At 38.2% G+C, this 25,630-nt stretch overlaps 1 protein-coding gene across 1 annotated transcript; it reads right to left on the reverse strand.

Annotated features, from left to right (window-relative positions):
* Positions 1-15,269: 15,269 nt before the first annotated feature.
* On the reverse strand, positions 15,270-19,043 carry LOC149252494 (uncharacterized). The gene is made up of 2 exons (XM_089459718.1): positions 18,637-19,043; positions 15,270-16,771 (listed from the first exon to the last, which is right to left on the reverse strand). Exon 2 carries the CDS (start codon positions 16,747-16,749, stop codon positions 15,571-15,573), a length of 1,179 nt encoding a protein of 392 aa, XP_089315844.1. The 5' UTR covers positions 16,750-16,771; positions 18,637-19,043; the 3' UTR covers positions 15,270-15,570.
* Between the last annotated feature and the right edge of the window lie 6,587 nt (positions 19,044-25,630).

Below are 25,630 nucleotides of genomic sequence, written 5' to 3' on the forward strand. Positions count from 1 at the left end.
ATTATCTCTTATGCTCTAAAGTCAAACTTGACCTATGCCTAAATCCATGGCCTCTCAAAATTGGCCATCAATCCAACCAAAACAAATCTTCATGTTTTGGGGTATAACTTCAACCTTCCAAGCCTCACCTCAAGACCTCTAGGAGGTTATTGCCCAAAGGGTCAAGAAAAAAATTGATAAGTGATATACTAAGCCATTAGCCCTAGCAATGAAGTACAAGATATGTGTCGAAGTGTTAGTCATCACCCATTCCTCTTTGATGGGTATAACTTCAACCTTCAAAGCCTCACCTCAAGACCTCTAGGAGGTTATTGACCAAAGGGTCAAGAAAAAAATTGATAAGTGGTATACTAAGCCATTAGCCCTAGCAATGAAGTACAAGATATGTGTCGAAGTGTTAGTCATCACCCATTCCTCTTGATGGGTACAATCTCCTGTGACAAATCCAAACTTAGAGAAGCCTCTTAAAAGCTTTTTTGGACCAAGATAAACAAATGCAAGGGTCTTGCATAATCAATGAGGCGATTTGTCTCCCCTCAAACAACTTTGGATCCCTTGGTATATTAAGCCTCACCTATAAGCCCAAGCATTTTTTCTTAAATGGGTGCTTCAAGCTATTGATGTGGAATAGGCTTGGAAGGTCCTATGTTGACAAATGATCCAACACAATCTCCCACTTGGGGAATGCTCTTAGCAAAGAATCCTGTTTGAACCCTTTTTGTACACTCCCTCTCATGTTAAAGTTAAATTTACTAACACTTTTGTACTAGAGAGTGTATATGGAAGGTTTCCACCCATCCTCTCCTAGAAGTAACTTTCCCTTCTGATTGACTTGTCTAACATTCACTACCACTAGTGGTCGCCTCGTGCTAAATTTGAGGGAAAACCTCTTGTTGAAGCTTCCTAGTTTATGAAGTTAACATTGCTTAGGAGTACCTATCTGACCACAAGTAATTTTGTCATTTGTCACAAAATTATCTCTACTAAGGCCAAGCTTATGTAAAAAAATCAATTTGAACACTTACAAATAGGTTCATTCTACAACCTAAGAGAGTAGTTTTTGAATGGTACCTTGTCATGGGGGAGGACCCCATAGATAAGAAATTATCCCTAGAAGTGCAAGGCCCACATTGTCTTGGGTGAACAAAACTCCTTAGATATATTTTTTAGTTTTGCCAGGTAGCCAAATGATAAATCTACCTAGTCATGAGTCAAGTCTAATGCATCAACAATATCTTCCTTCCTCTCCCTACTAGAAAGTAGCCTTCTTAACCAAACAATCTCCCTGGGATATCGAGTTTCACTTTGCATTAATGTTAGTAAGAGTTGAAGTCTTATTTTGGATATGGAAGATACATGGAGATGTTTTATCTTAATTTGGGCGTCTCATTGCAAGTCTTTTCATGCAAATCATTTTCCAAGGTCAAAAGATTCAAGTTGAGATGGAACCCCTCTATTACATTCTGGAGTATTGGTGTGGGGTATTTCAGATTGCTGACTACGCATGGCTGTTTCTGGTCCGAAAGGTAAGCCTTGCATATTTATATTAATGTTCTCTGCGTATTCTGCACAATACAGCATCCAGATGAAATGACAGAACGTAATGCATTATATAAAGAAAATAATGATTGATTACAAGAATCATACATATGAAATACGATCAATGGAGATTATTTCGCATCTCCAGAAAAAAGGCCATTAAAACAGGTTCAAAGGAAATAACACATCTCATCTAAATTTTACTAATATAGAAAATATCTAATGACTGACAAGCTAGTACAATTATTAAGTGCAAGTCCTCATTTCATCTAAATTTCAGTAATACAGAAAATATCCAATGACTGACACGCTAGTACAACTATGAAGTTCTAGTTGAGGATGTCATCGGCTGTCATCTTTTTGCTATCCACAAAAAGCACTTTAGGCTTTGCAAAAGATATCTGCAGCTATAGATTCATATATGCTTCAGTCTGCACACTAAATGATGTGCCACAAATCCCATCATCTGTTGTAAAGCATTCTTCCTACCAGATGTGTCACCATGTCCTAGTAGTGGTCATAAAATCTAGGCCATAGTCACAAAATACAGCAAAAATTTTGAAATAAAATGCTATAATTCATATTTTCAGTCAGTACCTGATGAATGTGTTGCAACCTTGAATCGTGATCAACATTGACCACAAAACCATGACATAGTGAAGCCCCAAGTTTTAATGCTACTAACTTATCAAGTTCAATTTATGTTTTATCAATCTCAATAAATGATCATTTTTACAAATATAAGGATTCAGTATCAGATGTGAATTAAATGAGATTTTGGAGGCGGCAATGAGATTTGGAGGTGACTAAATATGACTGTGTTTAGAGTTAAAGTAGTAGGCAATCTCAGATGCGGATTAAAACAGTTTCCTCCAAGTGACAAAAGGATTTCATTTATGTTTTTCTCAAACTGAAAACTCTAATGGTGTTTCTTGTATTTGCAGATTTTTTCTAGTTTTGTAATCTTTTGGAAGAAATTGGTTTCTTCTATAACTTACATGATGGAAGGTTTTTTATTTTTTCTAAATGAAACTCAATAAATCCCGTAAAAGCTTAAACCATAGCCATTCTAGGACAAGTTGATCACACAAACAGTGTAAATCTCTCTGTTGAAACTTGAGGTAAAGTTTTCACACTTTGGCTTTCATGAAATCCAGTTGTGGAGTTCTGAAGGCACCCATATTTAAATAAATAAATTTAAAAAAAAATGTCAAACTTTGGAATGAGCATTTTATTTGAAACATATAATGGCAACTCTGCATTTAGTTTTTGGTTGTTCACATATTTTTTATTTGTCTGCTGCATCATATTTTCTTATATTTTCTAGTATACAAAAAGTAGTTGTAGTTGTATTTGACAGTCATTTATATTTTACTTGGTTATAATGTATTTACCAGCATTTTCTATTTTCCTGCACCTTTACTATCCTCTGTACCAGAAAATTAGTGTTACAACAATGTTCCTAGAGTAGTTTACTTCTTACAAATGATAAAAACTTGCCTTCCATTACCCCTTACATACTCCAGCAAAACCAAATTAAAACTTTGCTGAAATTTCTTGTGGTAAACCTTACTGTCAGATGCTAGGCACTTAACAAGCAGAATGAAATGCTAATGATTCTTGCAATTCCTCCTGCCTTAATTGAAAAGTCATGCAAGGCATCAATATTCAGAGGAGTTTCATATGGTATAGGAAGAATGACAGGACACTTAACACTTCAGTTTATCACAACAATCACCTTGGATGCCTGATATCCCTATCAAAAATTTTAAAATTGACATCTGGCAGGTATGGTGAAAGTGGTCTTAGATGGAGTCAGTCAACATAAAGGGTTTACCCATTTGAATTATTCACTTCATCATAACTCTTTGATGGGCATTTACAGAATAACTGTCTTAAATTACAAAAACATGACAAATTTACATAAATTACAATAACAAGAATTAATCTCCCTGCTTACCCAGGCCAGAAGAGCAATCATATTTGACCAAGCCATGTGGTCAGTACTTATTAATAAGCTTTCTACTTGTAATTAGTGGAGGCATAGACTGCCTATTCATCCAAAATCTAGGGAACATAAATCCACAGCAGGTGCCACTGCTACCTTCATGTTGGATTTACATTTCTTATGGACCATCAGAAGAAAAGAACCATTAATCTGTCCATTGAAAAAAGAGGCTGAACAAGTAACAAAAACAAATCAGGGGTGCCAACAAGAACCACCCTCCAATGATACGAACAGGAAAACGGAAATGAGAAACAACGGAAAATAGTCTTGCACAAGGACCTCACAGAGAAACAATCAGAAAATATATGCTCAATGTCTTGTTTATGACACACTGCAAGCAAAAGGCCATCAATGAGGCATGTCTCAGTTCACCTATGTTTGAAAAAATGAGCATAGACATAACTTTGAGTTGAGATCATAACAGGGACTATATACTGCAACAAATCTTTTCAGCCGCCTGCTTTTTGGATCATGAAGTTTTCATTTCTGGTCGAGATTATCGATAACTGATCCACTGATAAAAAGCATGGGTATTATACATAATATCCATGTTGAGGACCTCATGTTTTTTGTGAGGAAATAATATCACAGACAGATTACTCCAGGAATATCAATATCCTCTGACAGAATCCTAAAGATCCATCCAAGAGGATAACCCCAAAAAGAGGTCACTGCCACTCCACTTCAATTTTATTGGGGAAAAAACACAATGTGTTGGTGCTGGAAAGCTGCTAAAAGGTTACACATCTTATCAAATGCCTTAATAACATAACACATTTCATAAAACTCTATTTAAGAGTTGGTGTGAACTCCAAAAAAATTTGTAGCAAATACTGAAGATAAAAGTTGAGTCAATCTCCAAATGATATGCTGCAGATGAAAGTTAAGTTGATCTCCAAAGAAAATTGTTGAAAATATTGAAGATAAGAGTTGGTTTGAACTTTGATCCTGAATCAGCATCCTGCAAATAGTAGTATGATACAAGGAAATTTGTTCATCTCTAATGGGCAAGGAAGTGCCACTTTGTCATATGGTATTTCAAGGTAAGCTTACTTGGCTCTGGTTTGACTTATACAGTTGAAATGACCATGAATAGCTGTATACCCCTCATTTTGGGGCTGTACCAGAGTAAGATTTGTATAAAGTATGCTGCAAATCCAAGATCATTTCCCAGTGGTAAGCATATGACTTAGAAATTAGCCTAGATGCTATTATGAAGCTGTAAGCTATCTACCACCATGCATTTGCTCAGTCTAGCCATTATTTAACTCACTTCTCAATAAATTGCTTGTGCCTTCACTAATAGGTAAACGGATTATGAGACCAGGTAAAGTGAATCAGCTCAATTTTCAACTCAATCAATCGGTGGCTAAGCAACAATAGATGCATATGGAACTCTCAATGGTTCTCAATCCTACCATATATTTCTTGAGTATAAGGCAAGAACCTCATCAACTTTCACTAGTAAATCCTGGTAGTCAACCTCAAGAAAACGTCTTTACAGTTAGGAATCCATGGGAGGAGAGATGTGAGCTATTTATTATGGGGATGTGAGGTAGCTACCAGTATGCATTTCCTCAGTCTAACCAATATTTGACTCACTTCATTTCTTGGGTATGGGGAATGGGCCTCGTTAGTTTTTCTGTTATAGGCGGGGAACCAACCTTAAGAAAATGTTTATTTACAGTTAGGAGACCATGGAAGGAGAAATGTTCACTAGTATAGCTTACAAATGGAGCTCAGCTGAAGGTTTCTCTCGAATAGTCAATGGAGAAGGCTTCTCACATATAGTTAAGGCCTTGAAGGCCTCAACAGGGCAAATGTCCTCTCTCATAGTTTGGTCACCATCCCCAAAAGGTTATATGAAATAGAGTCCATATCAGTAACTAGTACTCTCTCACGATTATTATCTATAAGACCTAAACTGGTAGATAGAGATATAATACTACATTTTGCAATTGGAGGCATCTCTAGTCCATGGAAGGGGATGTGTTAGATGCAAAAGGGGTGCACACTACATTTTGCAATGGGAGGCATATCTAGTCCATGGAAGGGGATGTGTTCAATGCAGAAGGGGTGAATACTACATTTTGCAATGGGAGGCATCTGTAGCCCATGGAAGTGGATGTGTTCAATGCAAATGGGGTGAGATATCATCTCCTTGCAATCTGTTACAGCCAAATATGTCCTATGCATATAATAATAGTTAGGCAATTATACATGTGAAGCTTGAATTAATTGGCGAAATGATAAACTTTTAGGGCAGATTATATTATATAACAGGCCAGCCAACAAAGGTAGGATAACATATAATGCTTATTATAGTAGAATACTACTTTATGGCCCGTATCACTAATAGGCGTGAACAATGAATGTTGACATGCACATATTCTTGGGCCATATGCATACCAATCTGAGATGCTCATATCAGCATTGCACATATCGCGATAATATCAGAATTATCATGATATTATCACCAAAACAACACTCGCCAAGATTATCACCTGTCACGACTCACAATAATTTGCCCAGTGGAATTTATCACCCTGTTGCTTAAAAACGTGATATAAAGTTCCAGTTTGGGTATTTCAAAGGTCATTTTCGCCTTTTCTTGTGCTAAGATTGAGCTCTGAGAGTTGTTTGAATCTTGTAACCATTTTTCATCAAGCAAACAAGGGAAAATTGATAGTTTTCTTTGCCATAAGCTGAGCATTTTTGGAGTGGAGATTTACTCCAATATACCATAACCATATTTCTAGGTATGTAACTAAAAAGAAATTGTCTTCCTTTTCTTTGTTTTCTAAGATTAGTATATAAAATATATTTAGAGTCTGCCTCTTCTTACCCTCTTTTGAATTTCCACATTTGTTTTGTGCCGTAGGTCCAAAACTTAAAAATTTAATCAAAGCTCTACGAAATGGCAAAGCCATTGGACCAAATGTGGGAGTATGGTCACTGGTGAGCCATATGAGGGTGATAATAGAACAAAGTTGGGTTGCAAGCTATGTGAAATAGAAATGTTTGGCAGAATCACCCACTTGAAACACACCTTGCCAAAATCCCAAGACCACATCAAGTGGATATTTGCCCTATAGCTACCCCCAAGATTGTCCTTATTGCAAAGAACTCAATTATTGATACTGCTAGAAAAAGAGATTAGAGGGAGGAACTAAGGAATTGCATGGGAGCCACAAGCTTCTCAAGGGAAAGGGAAATTGTTAAAATTGGCAACTAGGGCCAAACTCCATGTGGATCACCTTATTTATGACTTTTGATATTTTCCCTAGATTACTCTCATCGAGGGGTGTAGGATTGATCTAAAGATCATCCAATTCCGATAAGTATTTATGGAGATATGAATTTATTTTGATTATGGACAAATTGTCAAGGTCAGCCAGCAAACTTATGTAGGCTCAAAAGCTCAACAATTACATCTATTCATCCTCAACGTTTGCATATAAATACAAGGAGCCTTCTTCCTCATTTAGACAATTCATTCACTCATCTTCTCTCTCTCTCTCCTACGCATAAAAGGAGCCTCTCTCTCTCTCACACGTGTGGCTGAAAGGAAGACATCCTAGGGCAAGGAAGATAGAGAAAGAAGGATGCTAGGGTAGTAGGTCATCTCTTTGACCAACGTTGACCATCCAGAAGTGCGGATTGGGTGTGGTTGCCTCTCCTAGGCAGGCCACAATTTTTGGCACAAAAACCAAGGTGATCTGACCTCTAGTTTGACCAGTGTTGACTGCCCTAGTTTAGGGCTGCAAGTTGACTTCAAAAATCCGCTATTTGACTGTACTTTAGGGGTTGTTCAAGGGTTGTTTCTTCAGGCTGTTCAAGGGCAAGTTGACCGAAAATTGACCAAGCATATTGGAGGTCAATTTCATCTAGTTTGACCAAGTTTGACTTTGCTGATCTAGGGTTTGCTGCTGCTGATATAAAATTACAAAATTCAGATTTTGTACTATTTCTCTCTGCTAAACTATTGAAGATAAAAGAAGATTTGATCAAAGGGTTTCCCCGCATTGGGGTTTGTCCCTGGCTAGCCGCCACATCTTGTGTCTCTTGTCTTGGCTTGTTTTCTGTTGATCATTTAATGTTCTATCTGCACTTTAATTAATGTATATGTGATTGCTAATCTGTGGGTAATAAGAAGAAAAATAAGTAAACTGCTCTAAGCATAGAACATACCATAAATTAACATGGTATCAGAGCTGAGGTGAAGACAAAGCCCAAGCAAGAGCAAGAGTAAGAGCAATCACCGAAGAGAAGGTTGGCAAGGCTATCTTAAAGAAATCATGGGGTCTTCAACACACTTCCCTGTTGAAGACAAACTCCGTGAAAAGTCTAACTATCACGGATGGAAGATGTCTCTCGATCTAACATTAGAAGAACAGGAAGTGTTGGACCATGTGAGAGGCGGAATTGTTGAGCCTCCATCAAATGCATCCGTTGCTGCTAGGAACAAATGGACCAAAGGAGAAGTCCAAGCAAGGAAGATCATCCGGGACTCTATCGACAAGCGCTTGGTGGCCTATGTTTCTGAGCTGAACACCTCCAAGGAAATCTATGATAGACTAGTGAGTTTATTTAAAGTTAATGATGCAAACCAAGTCTTGTTTCTTAGAAATAAGCTGAAGGAAATTAAGAAGGGCAAAGATGAGAGTATGCAAGCATATTTCTTAAAGATCATCTCTGATCTATTGGGGAAGTAATTCCTGACAAGGAAATGACACTCACAACTCTTGGAAGACTGCCATTTGAATGGTATATATTCAGGACTACTCTTCTCAACAATAACGTAATCCCTGGATTTGAGGAATTAATGGTCAGATGCATTCAAGAAGAAACAAGGATGGAAGAGCAAGAAACACCCATACTTAAAAGTCATCCCTCTACTTTTTCTTCTCATACTAAAAGAAGAAACAATTCCGGGGCTAAATTCAAAGGAAAGGCTGGACCAAAGGGTGGAAGAAAAGGACAATGTTACAATTGCAATAAAATGGGTCACTATGCAAGGGAGTGCCCTGATAAAAGGGACTCACACCGAGATGATGATCAAAATCCCTCTCAAGGCAATCAAAGGAATGGCAGGTCAAATGGCAAAGGTAAAAGAAGTGTTGGAAATCAAGGAAGAGGACAACCATTCAAGAAGGTAAGAAATTCCAGGTATGCATCTAACATTGTTAACAATAAGCAAGATGAATATTATCTACCAGCAGCTCTATCTACTACTGCTCCCCCGGACTCGCTGGGAAATTGGCTTATTGATAGTGGTGGCTCAAGGCACTTCACTGGTTACAAAGAAGCTCTCTATAATCTGATAGAGAAGGAAACCAACCTGCAAATTGTTCTTGGAGATAATTCAAAATATCTCGTGAAAGGCGTTGGAAATGTCACTCTTCAATTGAATCAGGGTAATACCATCCACTTACAAGATGTATTATATGTACCTGATCTCAAGAAGAACATGGTGTCCATTTCGGCAATGGAAGACAAAGGCTACAAGGTGGCCTTCAGCAGTGGCAAGGTACGTGTATGGAAAAAGAACTTTAAAGATGTTTTTACTCTTGGTTTTCAAGTTGCTTCATTATATCAGGTCGGAGGAAGTCCGCTGGGTGTCATGTCTTGTGACACATCTTTTCAGTCCGAACTATGTCATCGGAGGTTTGCTCACCTTCATTTTAAAGCTCTACCCGATGTAAGAAAAATGGTGACCGGGATGCCCAAGTTCAAATTAGAGCAAGAAGGTGTATGTCCAAGATGTGCCAAAGGAAAGCTAAAAAGGGGACCATTCCCCTCAAGCCAAAGCAAGACCTCCGATATATTGCAGTTAGTTCACTCAAACATATCTGGTATGATAACTCCTTGGGAGGATATTTATATTACCTCACTTTTACAGATGGTTATTCTCGCAAGACTTGGATATACTTCTTGAAAAAGAAGGATGAAGTGATCTCTTGGTTTTGGCACTTCAAAGCCTTGATTGAGAATCAAACCGAAAAGAAGATCAAAATCTTAAGGACTGATAATGGGACTGAATATGAATCCAATGAGTTTCATGACTTTTGCAAAGAGGCTGGCATTAAGAGGGAGACTACTACACCATATACTCCTGAGCAGAATGGTGTGGCAGAAAGGAAGAATCGTACAATTGTGGAAGTTGTCCGTGCTATGCTCCATGATCAAAGACTTTCAAAGTTTCTATGGTCGAAGCTACAAATACCACTGAAAATGTACAAAACCAATGCCCTCATCAAGCATTGGGTTCCAAGACTCCGAAAGAAATGTTCACTGGTAAGAAACCTGACATATCTCATTTTAGAATTTTTGGAAGTCCTGTATATTTTCATGTGCCGAAGGGAGAATAGGAATAAATTGGATGCATCCGGAAAGAAAGGAATCTTCATGGGCTATAGCAAAAATACTAAGGGCTATAGAATCTATGTGGCTGGACAAAGGGAAGTCGAAATCAGCCATGATGTCACCTTTGACGAAGATATGGCTCTTAGCAAAGTTGACAATCTTCCTACTCTAAGAGGATCTAAAGAAGCTGACACCAGGGAACCGAAGGAAAAGGAAGACGAGACAATGCCCGATGTGGAAGAACCTATGGATCCTATTGATCCACCTCCGCAAGAGGCTTCCTCTTCTAAGAAGAGGCCTTCATGGCTTAGGGGGACACTTGATGATGCTGAAGGCCACATTGCACCCAAAGGAACCTTCCGTGAAAGTAAGAAGCCGAACAGGTATCAGGGATACCTGACCATCATGAGCACAATCATTTAAAATGAGCCTTCGTCATTCACAGATGCCGTCAAGCATCAAGTATGGAAGGATGCTATGACCAAGGAATGAGTCCATTATGAAAAACGATGTTTGGGATGTGGTGCCCAGACCCCAGGACAAAGTTTTTGTCACTTCAAAATGGCTTTACAAGAAAAAGCATGCAATTGATGGAAGTGCGAAAAAATATAAGGCTCGTTTTGTCGCTCGTGGCTTCTCCCAGAAGGAAGGTATAGACTATGACGAGATATTTGCACCTGTTGCCCGATATACCACCATCTGCTCGATCATAGCCCTTGCTGCTTCGCAAGGATGGAACCTACATCAGAGGGATGTCAAGACTGCATTCTTACATGGTTCGATCAAAGAGGAGGTCTATGTGGAGCAACCCGAAGGATTTGAGATTTATGATCGAGAATCTCATGTGTGCAGGTTGAAGAAGGCCCTTTATGGGCTAAAGCAAGCACCCCGAGCATGGTATGAGAGAATCGATAGCTACTTGATGAAGCTGGGATTCACTAAGAGTGAAGCCAACCCTAACCTTTACTTTAAGGTTATAGATGACAAGCCTCTCATATTGGTGCTATATGTTGAAGACCTCTTTCTAACAGGTGCAAACCCTCTCATTCACGAATGTAAGAGGGGGCTGGCTTCTAAGTTTGAGATGAAAGACCTAGGACTTATGCACTATTTCCTAGGACTGGAAATCTGATAGAAACCAGGGGAGATTTTCCTATCTCAAGGAAAATATGTGGTGAAGATATTGGAGAGATTCAGCATAGTGGACTGCAAGCCCGTAACTAGCCCGATGGAGCTTGACTTCAAGAAGTTAAGCAATAGTGCTGCCGGACCTGTGTTACGAAATGCTACCGAGTATCATCAACTCCTCGGAGCATTAATGTTCTTGGTGAACTCCTGTCCGGATATATGCTTTGCAATCAACACATTGAGTCAACATATGGTTGAGCCTCACCACTCACATTGGATTGGTGCCAAGAATCTGTTGAGATATCTTCGTGGCACAATCACACATGGGTTGAGATACACTGTCGGAGATGTGAAACTACTTGGGTATACTGATGCTGATTGGGCAAGCAATGTGGTGGACCGAAAGAGCACTTCCGGGTGTTGTTTCTCTTTGGGATCTACCTCGATATCCTGGATGAGCAGGACGCAGAAGTCGGTGGCTTTGAGCACCGCCAAGGCAGAGTACATTGCTACTAGCATGGCCTCCTGTGAGACAATCTTGTTATGAAAGCTCTTCAGTGAGCTGTTTAGATTTACATTGGATACCACCATGATCCTGCGTGACAACCAGAGCGGGATCCGTTTATCAGAGAATCTCGTATTTCATGATCACTCCAAGCATATCGATATCAGGTACCACTATATTCGAGATATGGTGCAACGAGGAGCAATAAGGCTCCAACATATCAGTACAGATGAACAAGTCACCGACATTTTGACAAAGCCCTTAGGAAAGGTCAAATTGCTGACTTTCCGAGAACGACTTGGTGTCGTTCAGAGACCCTCTTATGAGGGTCGAGTATGATCTATTAAGCTCTGGGAGCTCCAAGGGGGCGCTAGGTATTTCTTGGAGCGCCATCCCCTAGTGGTGCACTATGTACAGGGCAAAGGTTCAACCTTCCCTTGTGACACCCTGTGGCGACTGTGGAACAAGATGATTAGTTCTCCTGTGGGCTAGGATGATTCGTTCTCCGTGGCGATTATGGAACAGGATGATTAGTTCTCCTGTAGGCCAGGATGATTAGTTCTCCATGGCATCCACTGCACAGGATGATTCGTTCTCCTGTGGACAAGATGATTAGTTCTCTTGTTGAGGCATCCTACCCATGCAGTCTAGGACTCATGGGAAGTACCTCCCATCTGATCAATGAGCAGGGAAATGAGGATAGGGACCATAGTAGTACTATCGATGGACGCATCACTGTATCTACCGTACTCCCTATGTTAGGATGACCTCCATTGATCTAGGATCAGTGAGAGTGGTTCACACTCTGAGACTAACTTCAAAGTCAGTGGAGGATGGTATGATACATCCTCGATCATTTCTTCTTCTTCATAGTTCGAGCAAAGCAAAGCAGGGTCAAGTTGTACAGGACAGTGCATTTGATGGATGGATAGTAGCGACGATCTGACAGATTACAGATGAAGTTCTCCCTAGTTGAGAGGGAATGTTAAAATTGGCAACTAGGGCCAAACTCCATGTGGATCACCTTATTTACGACTGCTGATATTTTTCCTAGATTCCTCTAATCAAGAGGTGTAGGATTGATCTAAAGATCATCCGATTCCGATAAGTATTTATGGAGATATGAACTTATTTTGATTATGGACAAATTGTCAAGGTCGGCCAGCAAACTTATGTAGGCTCAGAAGCCCAACAGTCACATCTATTCATCCTCAACGTTTGCATATAAATACAAGGAGCCTTCTTCCTCATTTGGACAATTCATTCACTCATCTTCTCTCTCTCTCACATGTGTGGCTGAAAGGAAGACGTCCTAGGGCAAGGAAGATGCAGAAAGAAGGACGTTAGGGCAACAGGTCATCTCTTTGACCAACGTTGACCAAGTGTTGACCATCCAAAAGTGCGGATTGGGTGTGGTTGTCTCTCCTAGGCAGGTCATAATTTTTGGCATGAAAACCAAGGTGATCTGATCTCTGGTTTGACCAGTGTTGACTGTCCTAATTTAGGGCTGCAAGTTGACTTTAGAAACCCGCTATTTGATTGTCCTTCAGGGGCTGTTCAAGGGTTGTTTCTTCAGGTCGTTCAAGGGCAAGTTGACTAGAAATTGACCAAGCATACTGGAGGTCAATTTCATCTAGTTTGACCAAGTTTAACTTTGTTGATCTAGGGTTTGCTTCTGCTGATATAAAATTACAGAACTCAGATTTTGTACTATTTCTCTCTGCTGAACTATTGAAGATAAAAAAAGATTTGATCAAAGGGTTTCCTCGCATTGGGGTTTGTCCTTGGCTAGCCACCACATCTTGTGTCTCTTGTCTTGGCTAGCCACCACATAATTTAACAGAAACCTAATCCTTGCCCACACCTTAGTGCAGTATTGTTATCAAATTATCATTATAGATGCCTTATGATGATCATCTCATGAAATACATTTATTTTTATTATTTTGTGATTTTGTATTAACTATTATCTTGTCAAAACTTAAGACTCTGAAGTTGGGACAAATATCATATATCAATATCTACTAGCAATGATTGATGTACCATTTGACATCCTATACATTTTATATTGTAGTTTATTTCCGTATTTGTGTGACAATGAGATTGTTTGATGTTGATGTTGCCTTAAAAGAATAAAATAAAAAATAAAAAAATTGATTATTTTTGTATTTTTTCAAGTTTCCTGATAATTTCCAATATTTTTCCCAATATTGCTGATAATTTAAATTTTGGACCCCCAGCAATAAATTGCACTTTGAAATTTCATTAGTCCACACTCAAAACATGACAGCAACCAACAAATGAAAGAATTTGAAACTTATCACAGTAAGAATATCTCTTCACTTTCCGCAGTGGACACCAAACAATAGGACAGTACTTGAAATTTTAAGCATGGAAGTTTCTGCCTGACAAACATAGTTTTAAAATCTGGAACTAGGGTTCAAACTTCAAACCAATAACCTATCTGACAATAATTCAAGCTAGAACAATATCAAACCAGATTAAATAAACCGGAATTGAAAAAATAAATAAAATAATTAATTTTTAATGAAAAAAATATCTTTTAAATTCCATACCATCATAGACAAAATACGCAACTTCTGCTCATCTATATACCCTGTAAGAGTGCATATATCAAAATGGCACAAGTGCACTAGATACCATGATCCATCAACAAAATACATAAGCAATGGGCTCTAAATGGCCTCTAGAGTCCAAAAACAATGCTACAACACAAGCTACTACACCACTAGCCTACTTCAAATCACTGATCAACATGGGCACTCATCAAACTCAAGCTTCCACATTAACTTGATTGCTTGATAATAACTCATCAAGTTTCCCTATAATAACATTTTTTCTAAGGCCATGTCAAAGGTGTTCAGCAAACAACACCACCAACACTTAGATACATATAGGGCTTGGTACTCTTGATTAAATGCCAATCACATACCGTCATATGTGATATAATCAAATGAAATGCCACGATCCCATTAATCCTAAAATCCTGAAAACTGTTAAGTCTGCTGAATTTTGACTGGGATATGAAATTCTATTTTCTCCATATTAAGTTCAACAAAGTTGGAACCACTCTCAAATATCCTAAGTCATTTCATTGTAATTTTAAAAATTTAAGTGAGGATGAAAATGAAGAATTTAACATTACCATTAGGAAGCAACTAGGACGTGTCAGAGAGCATCAAGGGAGCACCTTGGTAATTGGACAATTTAGACTTGCTATCCCTCTCACCAACAGCAAGTCTTTTGCTTTAGAATTGCAAAATCAATGCATGCTTATTCCAAGGTGGCCAGTTTTTTACAAACCCAGCCGGTTAGGACAAGTTAGGTACTGATTATCCTATACACAACCAAAGTTGTATAATTTAATGTATTCATCGTAAGCCTGATGAGTTGTCCCAATCAGTATAGATCAGTGTGTACTAGAATTTTTACCAGACATTTACAGTATTATTGATACACAAACATACCAGTTGAAAAGACAGACAATCCAAGGCCACTTCCAGAACATTCTATGGCTGTTGCAATTGACACAACTAAAATATAACTGCAAGTGACCAACAACTAAGGGATGCCAGATCATACCATCTAGAAGTAGATCATAAACTATAGCCCACAGTGGATCCTTCAACAATGCTGACTTATAAATCCTTGAAATTTGTAATCCCTAACATGGAAACGAGCATGTATGGTGCAAATACAGACAAAAAAGAAATGCTTCCACATTAGGATTACCAAATTCCAAATACCTGACAAGGACCTCAGTAGCACATCCATGGATTTCAAAGTCTTGTGAAAAACTCTACTTCACAAAATTAAAGACAATCTTTTACAGAGTTCTGACTAGTATAAATGAGTGTGCTTATCTGCAATCAGTACATCCTGCAACAAGTATACATATCTGTTGAAATTGCAAACGTGTATACTTATCTGCAATTAATACCTCTTGCCAAGGAAAACCAACTCAACTGGAAATCAGCGAGCAACAAAGCATTTCTGGCAAATCGTCATGTCAAATCACTAGACCTCCGCCGACTCCTACGCCTTCTCCTGGCAGAACCTGCACGCCCTTCCCTGGCATCACTACTGCCAGACATATTACCCTCAGAAGCAGGGCTACCATGAACATTCTCTCCCCACAATCCTTGCCTTACAATCGGTGGTATCCCTAACCTTGGATAGCCTCTTGCAAGACCCCTCAGTCTTGAAGGGATGTTTCTGCTGGTTGCAATATTAGCAGCTGGACCAAATGCCTGAAATAGGAGAAAAACATTCAGCCAGTTACTCTCGTCACCTGGAAAGTCAAGATCATCACTGTCATTACCGAAATTGCTACCCTCGATCACATAGTCGCCAAATACCATGGCACCTGGCATGGTTGATCGAATAGTGCTAATGACATCATCATGCTCACGTTGACGCTCCAATCTTCGCCATTTCCGTTCACGATCAGGGTCTATTTCTTGAGGCCGAGCGAGAGGATGTTCAAGCCTTGCATGCTTCCGAAGCTCATCATAAGTCCCAACAAAAGTACATGAATCATGTGAACAGCTCCTTGTCTTTGCATTTAAATATTTCCTAGCAGGTTCAACCACTGTCCAACCTTTAACTTGACCCCTACAAAGAGGACATGCTAACTCTGGAACTTCCCATTTTTCTCGTGGGCTGTTTAAAGTTGATCCAATCATTGGTGTTGAGTCTCCATCCAACGATGCATCTTCACTGTCTGAAATCACAGATCTTGGAAATCCAAATCTCTGTAACCCTAACGCTGAACGCCCATTGTCTAAAATGCCATTTTCTGATCTTGAAACAGTAACTGGTTCCAAACTTGACGTAGAGCTTTCCACGGAATGGTCTGCAGTATTTGTTACATCTGTTGCTGATGAAGATTTTGTATACGCTTTCCTGAACTGGTCAAGACAGTTAGAATGCCTGTAGCTAGTTGCACACATATAAGGGCGGCATCCTTTATCGTGTGACGAGCACAATAGAAGTACTGCATTATGAGGAAAGTCCATACAGACAGCACAAGTTGCATCTTCCCAATCCTTTTTCAAGGAAGAACCCTGTGTCTCAGAAGAATTTGCTGTGAGTGCCTCTTTCTCCTGACCATGGTTGGATAGGTACGGAGTTTTCCTGGATCTTCGAGAAGCCAAATCACGGCGGCTCTTTCCCTTAGGCATTTTCAATTGCCACCCAGAAAAACTACACAACAATGATTATTTCCATTATACAACAAGTCCAGAAAATAGCATGCCTATGAGTGTCAAAGATAAGTGCTTATACTTAAATAAAGCATTTCAAATAACCAGTCATTTCAAAATCTCTGATAAGAGAGAGAATTACCAGCATACCAAATTTATCCAATCATATGAGTTTGATTACTGCAGCAACCAAGTGAATTATGCAAAATACTCGCAAAAGAGAATAAAACCAGCAACTTGAGCAAACCCCATGCTGTTTTCTTGATCTAGTTCAATATATGTGAAATTGCCAGAGGATTCTACCATAATAGCTTTAGTGAGTGTTTTGATAGAATTATATTTATCCTTAAAATAGAATATCGGTGACCCCATACAATCTTAGGTAAGTATACAAGAAAAAACATAAAACTCATCATGTTTATCACATTCATAACTACATCACTTCAGTAGCTAAAAAATACCCAGTGATCCTTCCAATCCAATATGGAAAAAATTTCCAGAACTCATTTAACATCTGGAAATCACTGCTATTGCAGGAATCCAGGATTAGTTTCCAATGTTTTTTGGATGTGCGTGTTTGCTAAGGACGACTGGAATTGGCAAATGTGTTTACAGCGGAAATCTACAGATTTGACAACAATTGTGAGACAGCGATTGTTTTTGGGAGTTCACGATGGCTACGGAGGTCTGGATTTGGATAGGTCGTTTAATAAAAAACGTGGCATAGGAGTTTCTTCAACATTAATATGACTACTTATCTATTTATCCGAGAATGAAGGATCTTTGGTACTGCCAGCCTGAGCAGTTGAGTGCTTTGAGCTTCCTGCAGGGGGTATTGACTAAACGCTTCCAACTATTGAATTCATTTCATGGCAAAAAAGCACTAGACTTGGCACAAGTGATTGAGGTGTTCTTTACATATCTCGCTATAGCCAAGGATTTTAACGAGGTACATAACCACAGATCCATTTTTAAATGGTTATACTAAGCCCATGGGGTCAACCCTCTGGACTGGCTCTCTGTTGCCAATCCATCCGAGGATTTCCTTTAAAATAAAGGATAAAAACTAATCTAAAAGGTCATTACTAAGATCCCCTAATGAAAGAGAGATGCCGGAAAGTTCAATTATTAACACCAAAAGAGTGAATAAAATTGATAAATTCTTGATTTTGACTGAATATGCATTCCATGTTTAGCTCATATGTTTTCCTTACTAAAAGATTGTGAAAAGCTAGATGTACGGGCTAGATCCCATGCACCTGCCATGCATGCAGGGCTAGATAAAGTAAAGGCCATTTCGATGTAATTAGCGCGGATTCTTTTACTGCTCTTTGATTTAATGGCCCTTTCATGGCCTTATAACAAGGCCCTTCAATTATGAAAAGCTTTGTCTAGAATATGAAGTGGAAAAAAAGAAGTATTCACACCTGCCCTAAAGAATTGCATGCAATCAAATCTCTGGGACAGGGAGAGTGAAGCCCGTTCATCGAATCAATACGAAACAACTTATCGTGAAAACCCTCATTGTTATCGTGAAATTAGTGCATCAATAAGCATTTAATCGATAATATTTCAAGACCACAACAACCAATGATTTCTGGATCAAGCGCTTTAAAATAACAAAATTATCCACAATGGAGCAAGTTCGAACCCTGAATAGCAGATTTAATTGTGACTCCATAAGAACTGAACCAAGGAATACAAGAAGCCCAAATCCACATAACCCCCACCCAATCCTTATTATCTAAAATACCCATTTTCCATAAACAATCAATTACGCATTTGCGAACATGACGCTATTCAAAATGCAAAAAGAATGATACATAAACTATGCAAAGATTGCAAGCAAAAGCTGATAAACCATACCCTTGAGCAGATAATGTCGAGAAAAGAGGCAGATTCGCGCAGGTCTGGACCAGATCCAAACGAGGGTTAAATCTTATGATTACTCAACCATTTTCTTCAAATCTCGGGTCAGAAATACGATAAATGAGCCAGTTTATCTGTGTGTGACCTGCCGGACTTATAGGTCACAACAATCGAATTACGACCCTTCGTTCGTCCTCCGCACGCATTCTGGCCTTGTATAAATATATGGCCGAGTCCCGAATCTTCTCAATTGTCAGGACGCATAACCACCAAGAAAATACTCGACCATTTACCCGCCATGTGACCATCGTGGAGCATTCATAAGGGCTTGCGGACGAGGTGAAATATTGATGGGGAACCAAATGCCATGATAGCAAGATCCAATGAGCATGGTGGGCAAGTTTGAAAATATCAATATGTTAATTAAAAATCAATGTGGTAACATCCAATGAGTATGGTGGGTTGGTATGAATATATCAATATTTTTTTGAAACCACTGCGGTAAATGGACTGAGTTAATTAGGCACGTAGGACGTTACAAAAATGAACGGAATAAACAAACCATTTTTGTCTCTATGCCACAAATTTAACGTCGTCTCTATTTAAAAAATAACTAAATTTAGTTGTCACATTAAATACTACAAATTTTATTCTCAAAACAAATCCTTAAAAGGCGGGATAAATTTATTTTTTTTAAATTGGGAACAAAGTTCGGGCAACTTGAAAAAAGTTTGAAGTGCAATCATAACTACCAAAGATTCAACTAAAGTGATGTTAGCTTAGAGTTATATGGTTAATTTAATTTTAAGTATAATTATTTAATGTTTTTAATTGATATAGTAAAATTATGATTATTTTCCTATAATTTTTTAATTTATTTTTTTATTATTAAATTTTGTTTTTATTTATTATTTCTCATTTTCATTTTATTTAAGAGATAGTAAGAATATTTTTTATTTTATTAAGAAAGGAAGTAAGAGAGTTACTAGAGTTTTTATTAATTTTAGATTAATTGGTATAGTGGATATAATTAAAAATAAAACTAGTAATTGCACTAAAAGGTGCAAAGGAATATTGATATGAGGAGTGGAGGAATGTGGAAAGAAACTCTAGCTTTGGACGACATGTCAGGCTGCAGGGTCGATGTCATATTAGGGGTATGTAATGCCATGTTGAAGGGAACAAACTTTTTGACCTTTGTACCTTAAGAATCACTGTAATCCCGGCAATCAAAGGAGTCATTTTGTCAAGTTCAATGGAAGCACATGATTGGAACTATCCCTCCCACTTGCCTTCTCATAAACCTAGATATTGTTGACATAAGCTAGCAACAAGAAATGCTTCTTGAGAATGCAACAAGAAAAGTGTGCAGCAAGAAATGCTTCTTGAGAATGCAACAAGATGATGGAGCTTAGTGGAAAGGAGTCGTCTTCACTAAGTGGGCCCGCAAGCAAATTATGGCGCAAAGTCTATTTTTGGATCACAACAGGAGTGATTAGAGTCTATTTTTAGACTGCTAGTCAAAAATAGAAAAGTCAAATATTATTGTCTCATAATAATATTTAGACTATAAACTTTATCTTATCCTCTTGGAGCACTTCAGTTTGAGCTACAGATGTGGCACATGCAGTTGTCAGAAGGAAATACGTTTTCTTGTGATTCAGTTGAGCTATTGCATGCAGGACATCAATTAGAACTCATGCATGTGAGTTCTGTGGAGTTGGATGAGCAGTTAATGGAGTTGTGTTCAGTTTGACTTAGTTGAACTAGTTGTATTTAGTCTAACTGGCCAATAGACTAAGTGATGAGTTGTGTGAATTAGTTATTAATTAATTCACTAATTATTAACTCATAATCCAACTGAAGAATACATTAGTTAACTCAGTGCATGTACAGTTCAGTGGAGACATGTGTTAGAGGTTGAGATTGCTATCAATTGTGAATGAGATTGTGCACAATCAAGGGGTTGAGTATGCCAATGAGTATTGCCTAGTATATGCCCAGTATTATAGCCTCTGCTCATGTGATTCCCAGTGTGAGTGATTTTCTTGAGGTAAAATACGAGTTTGGTTAAGCCATTCTCATTCATTCTTGAGCAGGTATTGCGCAGTGGAGGCAGGCAAGCAGTGGAATAGATTTGGAGATCAGATCTAAGCTGTATTGTGTGTAACAGGTGGAGCTGGTACTGGATTGCTTGTGATAAGCATTGTACTTTGTAATGTTACATGCTCTCAATCATTAATATACAGATAGTGTGGGGTTTTCAGCTGTAAGCTTTCCCCGGGTTACATACTGTGTTAATGTGTGAATGCTCTTGATGTTTTATTGTTATTAATGCTGCTAAATTGATGATCAACGTAGAGGAGCTTATGTATTGTGTATGTATTCTGCAATAGTACATGATCGGGATAATCTCCATTGGATATGTGTTAAATTATTCAAAATTTCTACAACTTGGGCATACCAATGCAAGTGGTGAGTTGAAGGGAAAGACGAAGATGTGGGACTTATTTCCTAACAATATGGGTTTCTACAACAACATTGAGTTGGCATTAGCCAACTCGGATCTCAATGAACCAATGCTACAACCGGTCACTTTTAATGATGGTGATAGTCTTGAGGGGTCATCCTCGACAACACTAGATGCAAGTATTGGATAGGATGTAGAAGGGGGAGAGGATGGAGTAAAGAGCAATAGAAATAGTGGCGAGCTTGATGGTTTTGACATTGAGGAGGACTACAAATGAATTTTGAGATTTTTCCATCTATGGTTCTAGTATCTACCCTATTTTGTATTTTCCATTGGCATTTCCATCTATAGTATCAGTAGAATGAATGCCATACATTTTGATTTCACGACATCAAATAACTCAATGAGAAAATTGCAATTTATGGTTTTAAGTTCTAACCTCTATTTTATGTGTAATGAATATTCTAATTTCAACGAGCCCCATTCAAGGTTTCTATTTCGGGAAAAGAGGTTGGACAGAATGTCCCTATCATGCAAAGTCCATAGGAAGCTTTTGTCAAGTGGTTAAATTCTCAACGTTGTCATTGTCATGGATCCCTAGTGAAATATATAGGTCATGGATTCTCAATCCTTTTGGCATGCATTTTGAGAGTCTTTGAATTGAATCAGAGTTTTAAATGTTGGTCACACTCCTGAAATTTGAAGTTCTAATGATGGTTTTTTTGTTTCCGTTTCATATTTGATGATAAATTATGTTTTTTTTAAATATATTTGGCTGTAAATAAAAAATTATGCACACCTTATGAGTGGGTTCTATTTGTGGCTAGATAATCTTTTCAAATCTTTTATTCCTTTAATGTACCTTTGCACCTTTAGAGGCAAATGCTAGTTTAAAGCATAGTTACCAAGTTCGAGTTTGAATTCAAACTCAATTTGATACGAAAAGAAAATTGATGGAAAATATTTCAATTTGGGAAAGATTCTCCACTAAACTATTAAAATTGGTGTTTATATATATATATATATATATATATATATATATATAAGTTTTTCCTATATTTATTTTATTGATACATATATTTTACTTAGTTTTTGAAAAAACAAAATATTGATAATACGATTGTCTTTCACATTAATCACATTCTTGAGATTTAGTCATTAGCAATAGAAAGTAACAAAAAATCAAATTTACTATTTTAAAAAAATCACATCTTTATATTCAAAGTGAAATTTATGTAATTTTTTAATCAAATTCATTAAAAATTATAGAAAACAAAAAAATTATATTTTTTATATGTAACTGAAAAATTACGAAAACAATGATATTTCACTGTTATACATAAAACCACACAAACACATACTTAAAAAATAAGTATACATAAAGCCAAGGAAACACAGTTAAAACATAAATATCTTGCTTATTATAAAAAGAGGGAAGAGAATAAATATGAGAAGAGAATGATTCACTAGTATAATACCTTACAATAATTAATTGATGAATGAACAAGCACAGTGGCTTCTATGAAGCTATTTACACATGCTATAGCTCTTTCTACCGGAGGTTTGGCATGAATTGCTACGAATTTCATATGAATGTGCTCTCCCCCATTTTACCGAGGGTTCCAAAGTACTCGTATATACATACGAATGCACTCTCCCTCATTTTATGGAGGGTTCTATCGAATACATTTTTTGGAGGGGTGTTTTACAATTTAGTATGGAGTAGATTTCACATAAATATGTAAATGTAAGCATTTAAGATGTAATGTTTAATATTTAATATTTTTAATTTAATATCGGTTTTGTCACATACCCGGACATTAAAATAAAAAATAAAAAAAATAAAAATTACAATTACCATGGATTGATATTGGTTCTGTGTGAAATACTACTCAATTTAATGTCCCGCACTAAACCACCGTATATAAACCTAGGTTGAGCATCTTCACCCTTTTCCGTTGCCGGAAGTAGCAAATCGATGCAGCACTGGTCAGCGGCATTGCTGGCGTTACCAACAGTTAACATCTGGTCGAGACATTTATTTCCGCCGGCCTGTTCACGTGAAGGGGGTGTGGTCCGGGTGTGCAAGGGTTCCCGCCTTAGGTTTTACCGCCTCATTCAACGGTTAAGATGATCAGGTGTGAATCCAAGGGTTGCGCTGCCCCCTGGCGTTACTCCTGGAGATTAACACTATATCACCGTTTTCTTTTCGGCTCTTCGAGATTTCCGCAAGGCTTGGCGACCCTGCTTCCATCCGCTCCACCTCGCAGCGGCCAGAGGATCGATTGGAGTTCTCCTTCTGCCGAGTAACCATCCACACCGCCGAGCAACCATCCCGATCATTATATACACCCATTGATGAATTCCTGGTAAGGCTACAGTGGCTAAACATATGTGTTTTTTTTAAGGTTTTATCGTTCTCGGCTTCTGTCTGTATTTTTAAGATTTTTCCCTGAGATGAACAGAACTAATGGTTATCTTACCGATTTGTTGTTTTGTGGGTGCGGCTGTCCCGCTTCTGAGTTCGATTCAGGAAGAGGAGGGTCTCTTTCAAGAGCTACGGTTAATCGGCTGTCCACCAGGTGCGTTCCTTCAATCATTCGTAAGGTAATTAATTCTAGGTTAATGGTTTCGTTTTGTTTTATACCTGACAGCAGAGGGTCTCCCTCGTGCCCTGGCCAAAGCCCAACCTTACCCTTACCATGGTTGGTCGCAGATGGCGACGGGAGGCTCACATCTGACCCGCTTTGTACCTCCTCTGTTTGCAAGGTATGGGTTCCAGGTGGAACCCTAACGCTTCAAGTTTCTGAGTTGGAAGAGTTGTTTAACTATAAAGACCTGTGACGGCCTATCAAGATAGTTTGTAAATCTGAATTGGTATTCTGAATATGTATTTGGAAATGAATTTCGAAGCACGATACTGTTGGTTACAGTTGTTTGGACCCAAACCCCTTTTGTTTCTTATAATTAGCATGTTGCAGCCTTGCGGCCGTTGCTTATTTTAACATTAAATCTCTGTCTTTTATTTCTATGACTGGAGTGTTAGTTTAAAGAGTTATTATGGGTACTAACGACCCAGATATTGTGCATATCCGCAATAGTCACTCGTTGTTTGCTAAACATATTGCATAGTCTTCTTTTAATTAGTAAAGGTTCATATATATATGTATTTGTTTGGAAAAACCCTCATTATGGTTTTAGTAAGGATATTTCATGGCTGCTTCACATGATTGAATTAAATAGTCTCGGTCATGTTTCGACCTTATGCTTTACCTTGTATAAGTGAGTAGACTGTTGTTTTCACTCATGCCAAACAAGCCAAGATTGGTTCTCATTTTCATAGCTCGTTTTATAACTCTGTTTTTTTTCAAAGATTCCTTGATTAATAGCTTGAATATAGCTCTGTTTTTTTCGTGAGATTGTGGATTGCCAGAATATGCTAACGCACTTCAGATATTCACTAAATGTTTACGTATTATTTATTTACAATATTATTGAAGAAAGGTTCTGTACCACAGAAATTTACCCGGCTCTAAGGGTTTATGTTTTTTTTTAATTTCCAGTTTAACAACCTAATTCGGTTTTCTTAGCATGCAGCTACAGTCTGTCTTATTCCTTCCTTGATCTTACTTGTATCCAAAACTCGCTACAAATTTCGGGAGTTTGCCATCATTTTTTTTTATGTACTAGGCTCTGAGCTATTATTATTATCTCATTCCACTGCGTTTATACCTGTAAATTTCTTAGTTCTGGCAAAGATTCTCTTCTAGAATACTCAGGGAACAGTTTTACTGGTAACTCTAATTACAACCAGTTTTATAGTTTTTGTCCCTGTTTGTTGACAGTGAGACTGTAAATTTTTGCAGCTCAGGGTTGTTCTCTGCCCAGTGAACTGGTGAGGTTAACCTCAGTACCGAATCTCTGCACCTGAAACCCTTGCTTAAAGATGTTTCTGCCCTGCACCGTTTCTTTATCCCTTGCCCTTTACAGGGTACAAGAATACAATTTTCTATGTTCAGTTATCTATCATTTACAGCCCTTCTAATGCAGCATTATTAAGTATTAATTATATCTTTTCAAGGAAACAAATAACTCAGATAACTTGCAGATGTTCAAGGGTTTTTGTTTTACTTACCTGGTCGCTGCCAGCACTTAAATCCCTCAGTAGATCACCTGCAGAATCTGTGCATTACTGTTTAACCGCCCATCCGTGAGACTTGTCCTTCAAGACCAAAGTCTCCCCCCTAGCTCTCTCTTGCCGGATCACTATCCTCAGCAAGGTTGCACTTCATGCTCGACTATCTGGTCCTTACCAGACTTAGTCTTTCCATTTTGCCTTTTTTTTTTTTTTTTTTCTCTCTCTCTGCCTGTCCCTACAACGCAGATTTTTGCCATACCCCTTCCCTTTTCCCTGGAAGCCTTTCCAGTTAGGGAAGGTAGTTATATGCAGTTTCGATAACTGACTTCCTTTTCCAACTCCCTCTCGGAAGTCGCCAACACTATCATAAGTATTTCTTTATT

The sequence above is a fragment of the Pinus tabuliformis genome, chromosome 7 (genome assembly GCF_031772625.1).
Source record: "Pinus tabuliformis cultivar Carrire ecotype Pingquan chromosome 7, CPIR1, whole genome shotgun sequence".
Classification (NCBI taxonomy): Eukaryota; Viridiplantae; Streptophyta; class Pinopsida; order Pinales; family Pinaceae; genus Pinus; species Pinus tabuliformis.

Excerpts from the sequence above, each read along its gene's own strand:
- LOC149252494 (XM_089459718.1), bottom strand. The coding sequence starts at position 16,749 with ATGCCTAAGGGAAAGAGCCGCCGTGATTTGGCTTCTCGAAGATCCAGG.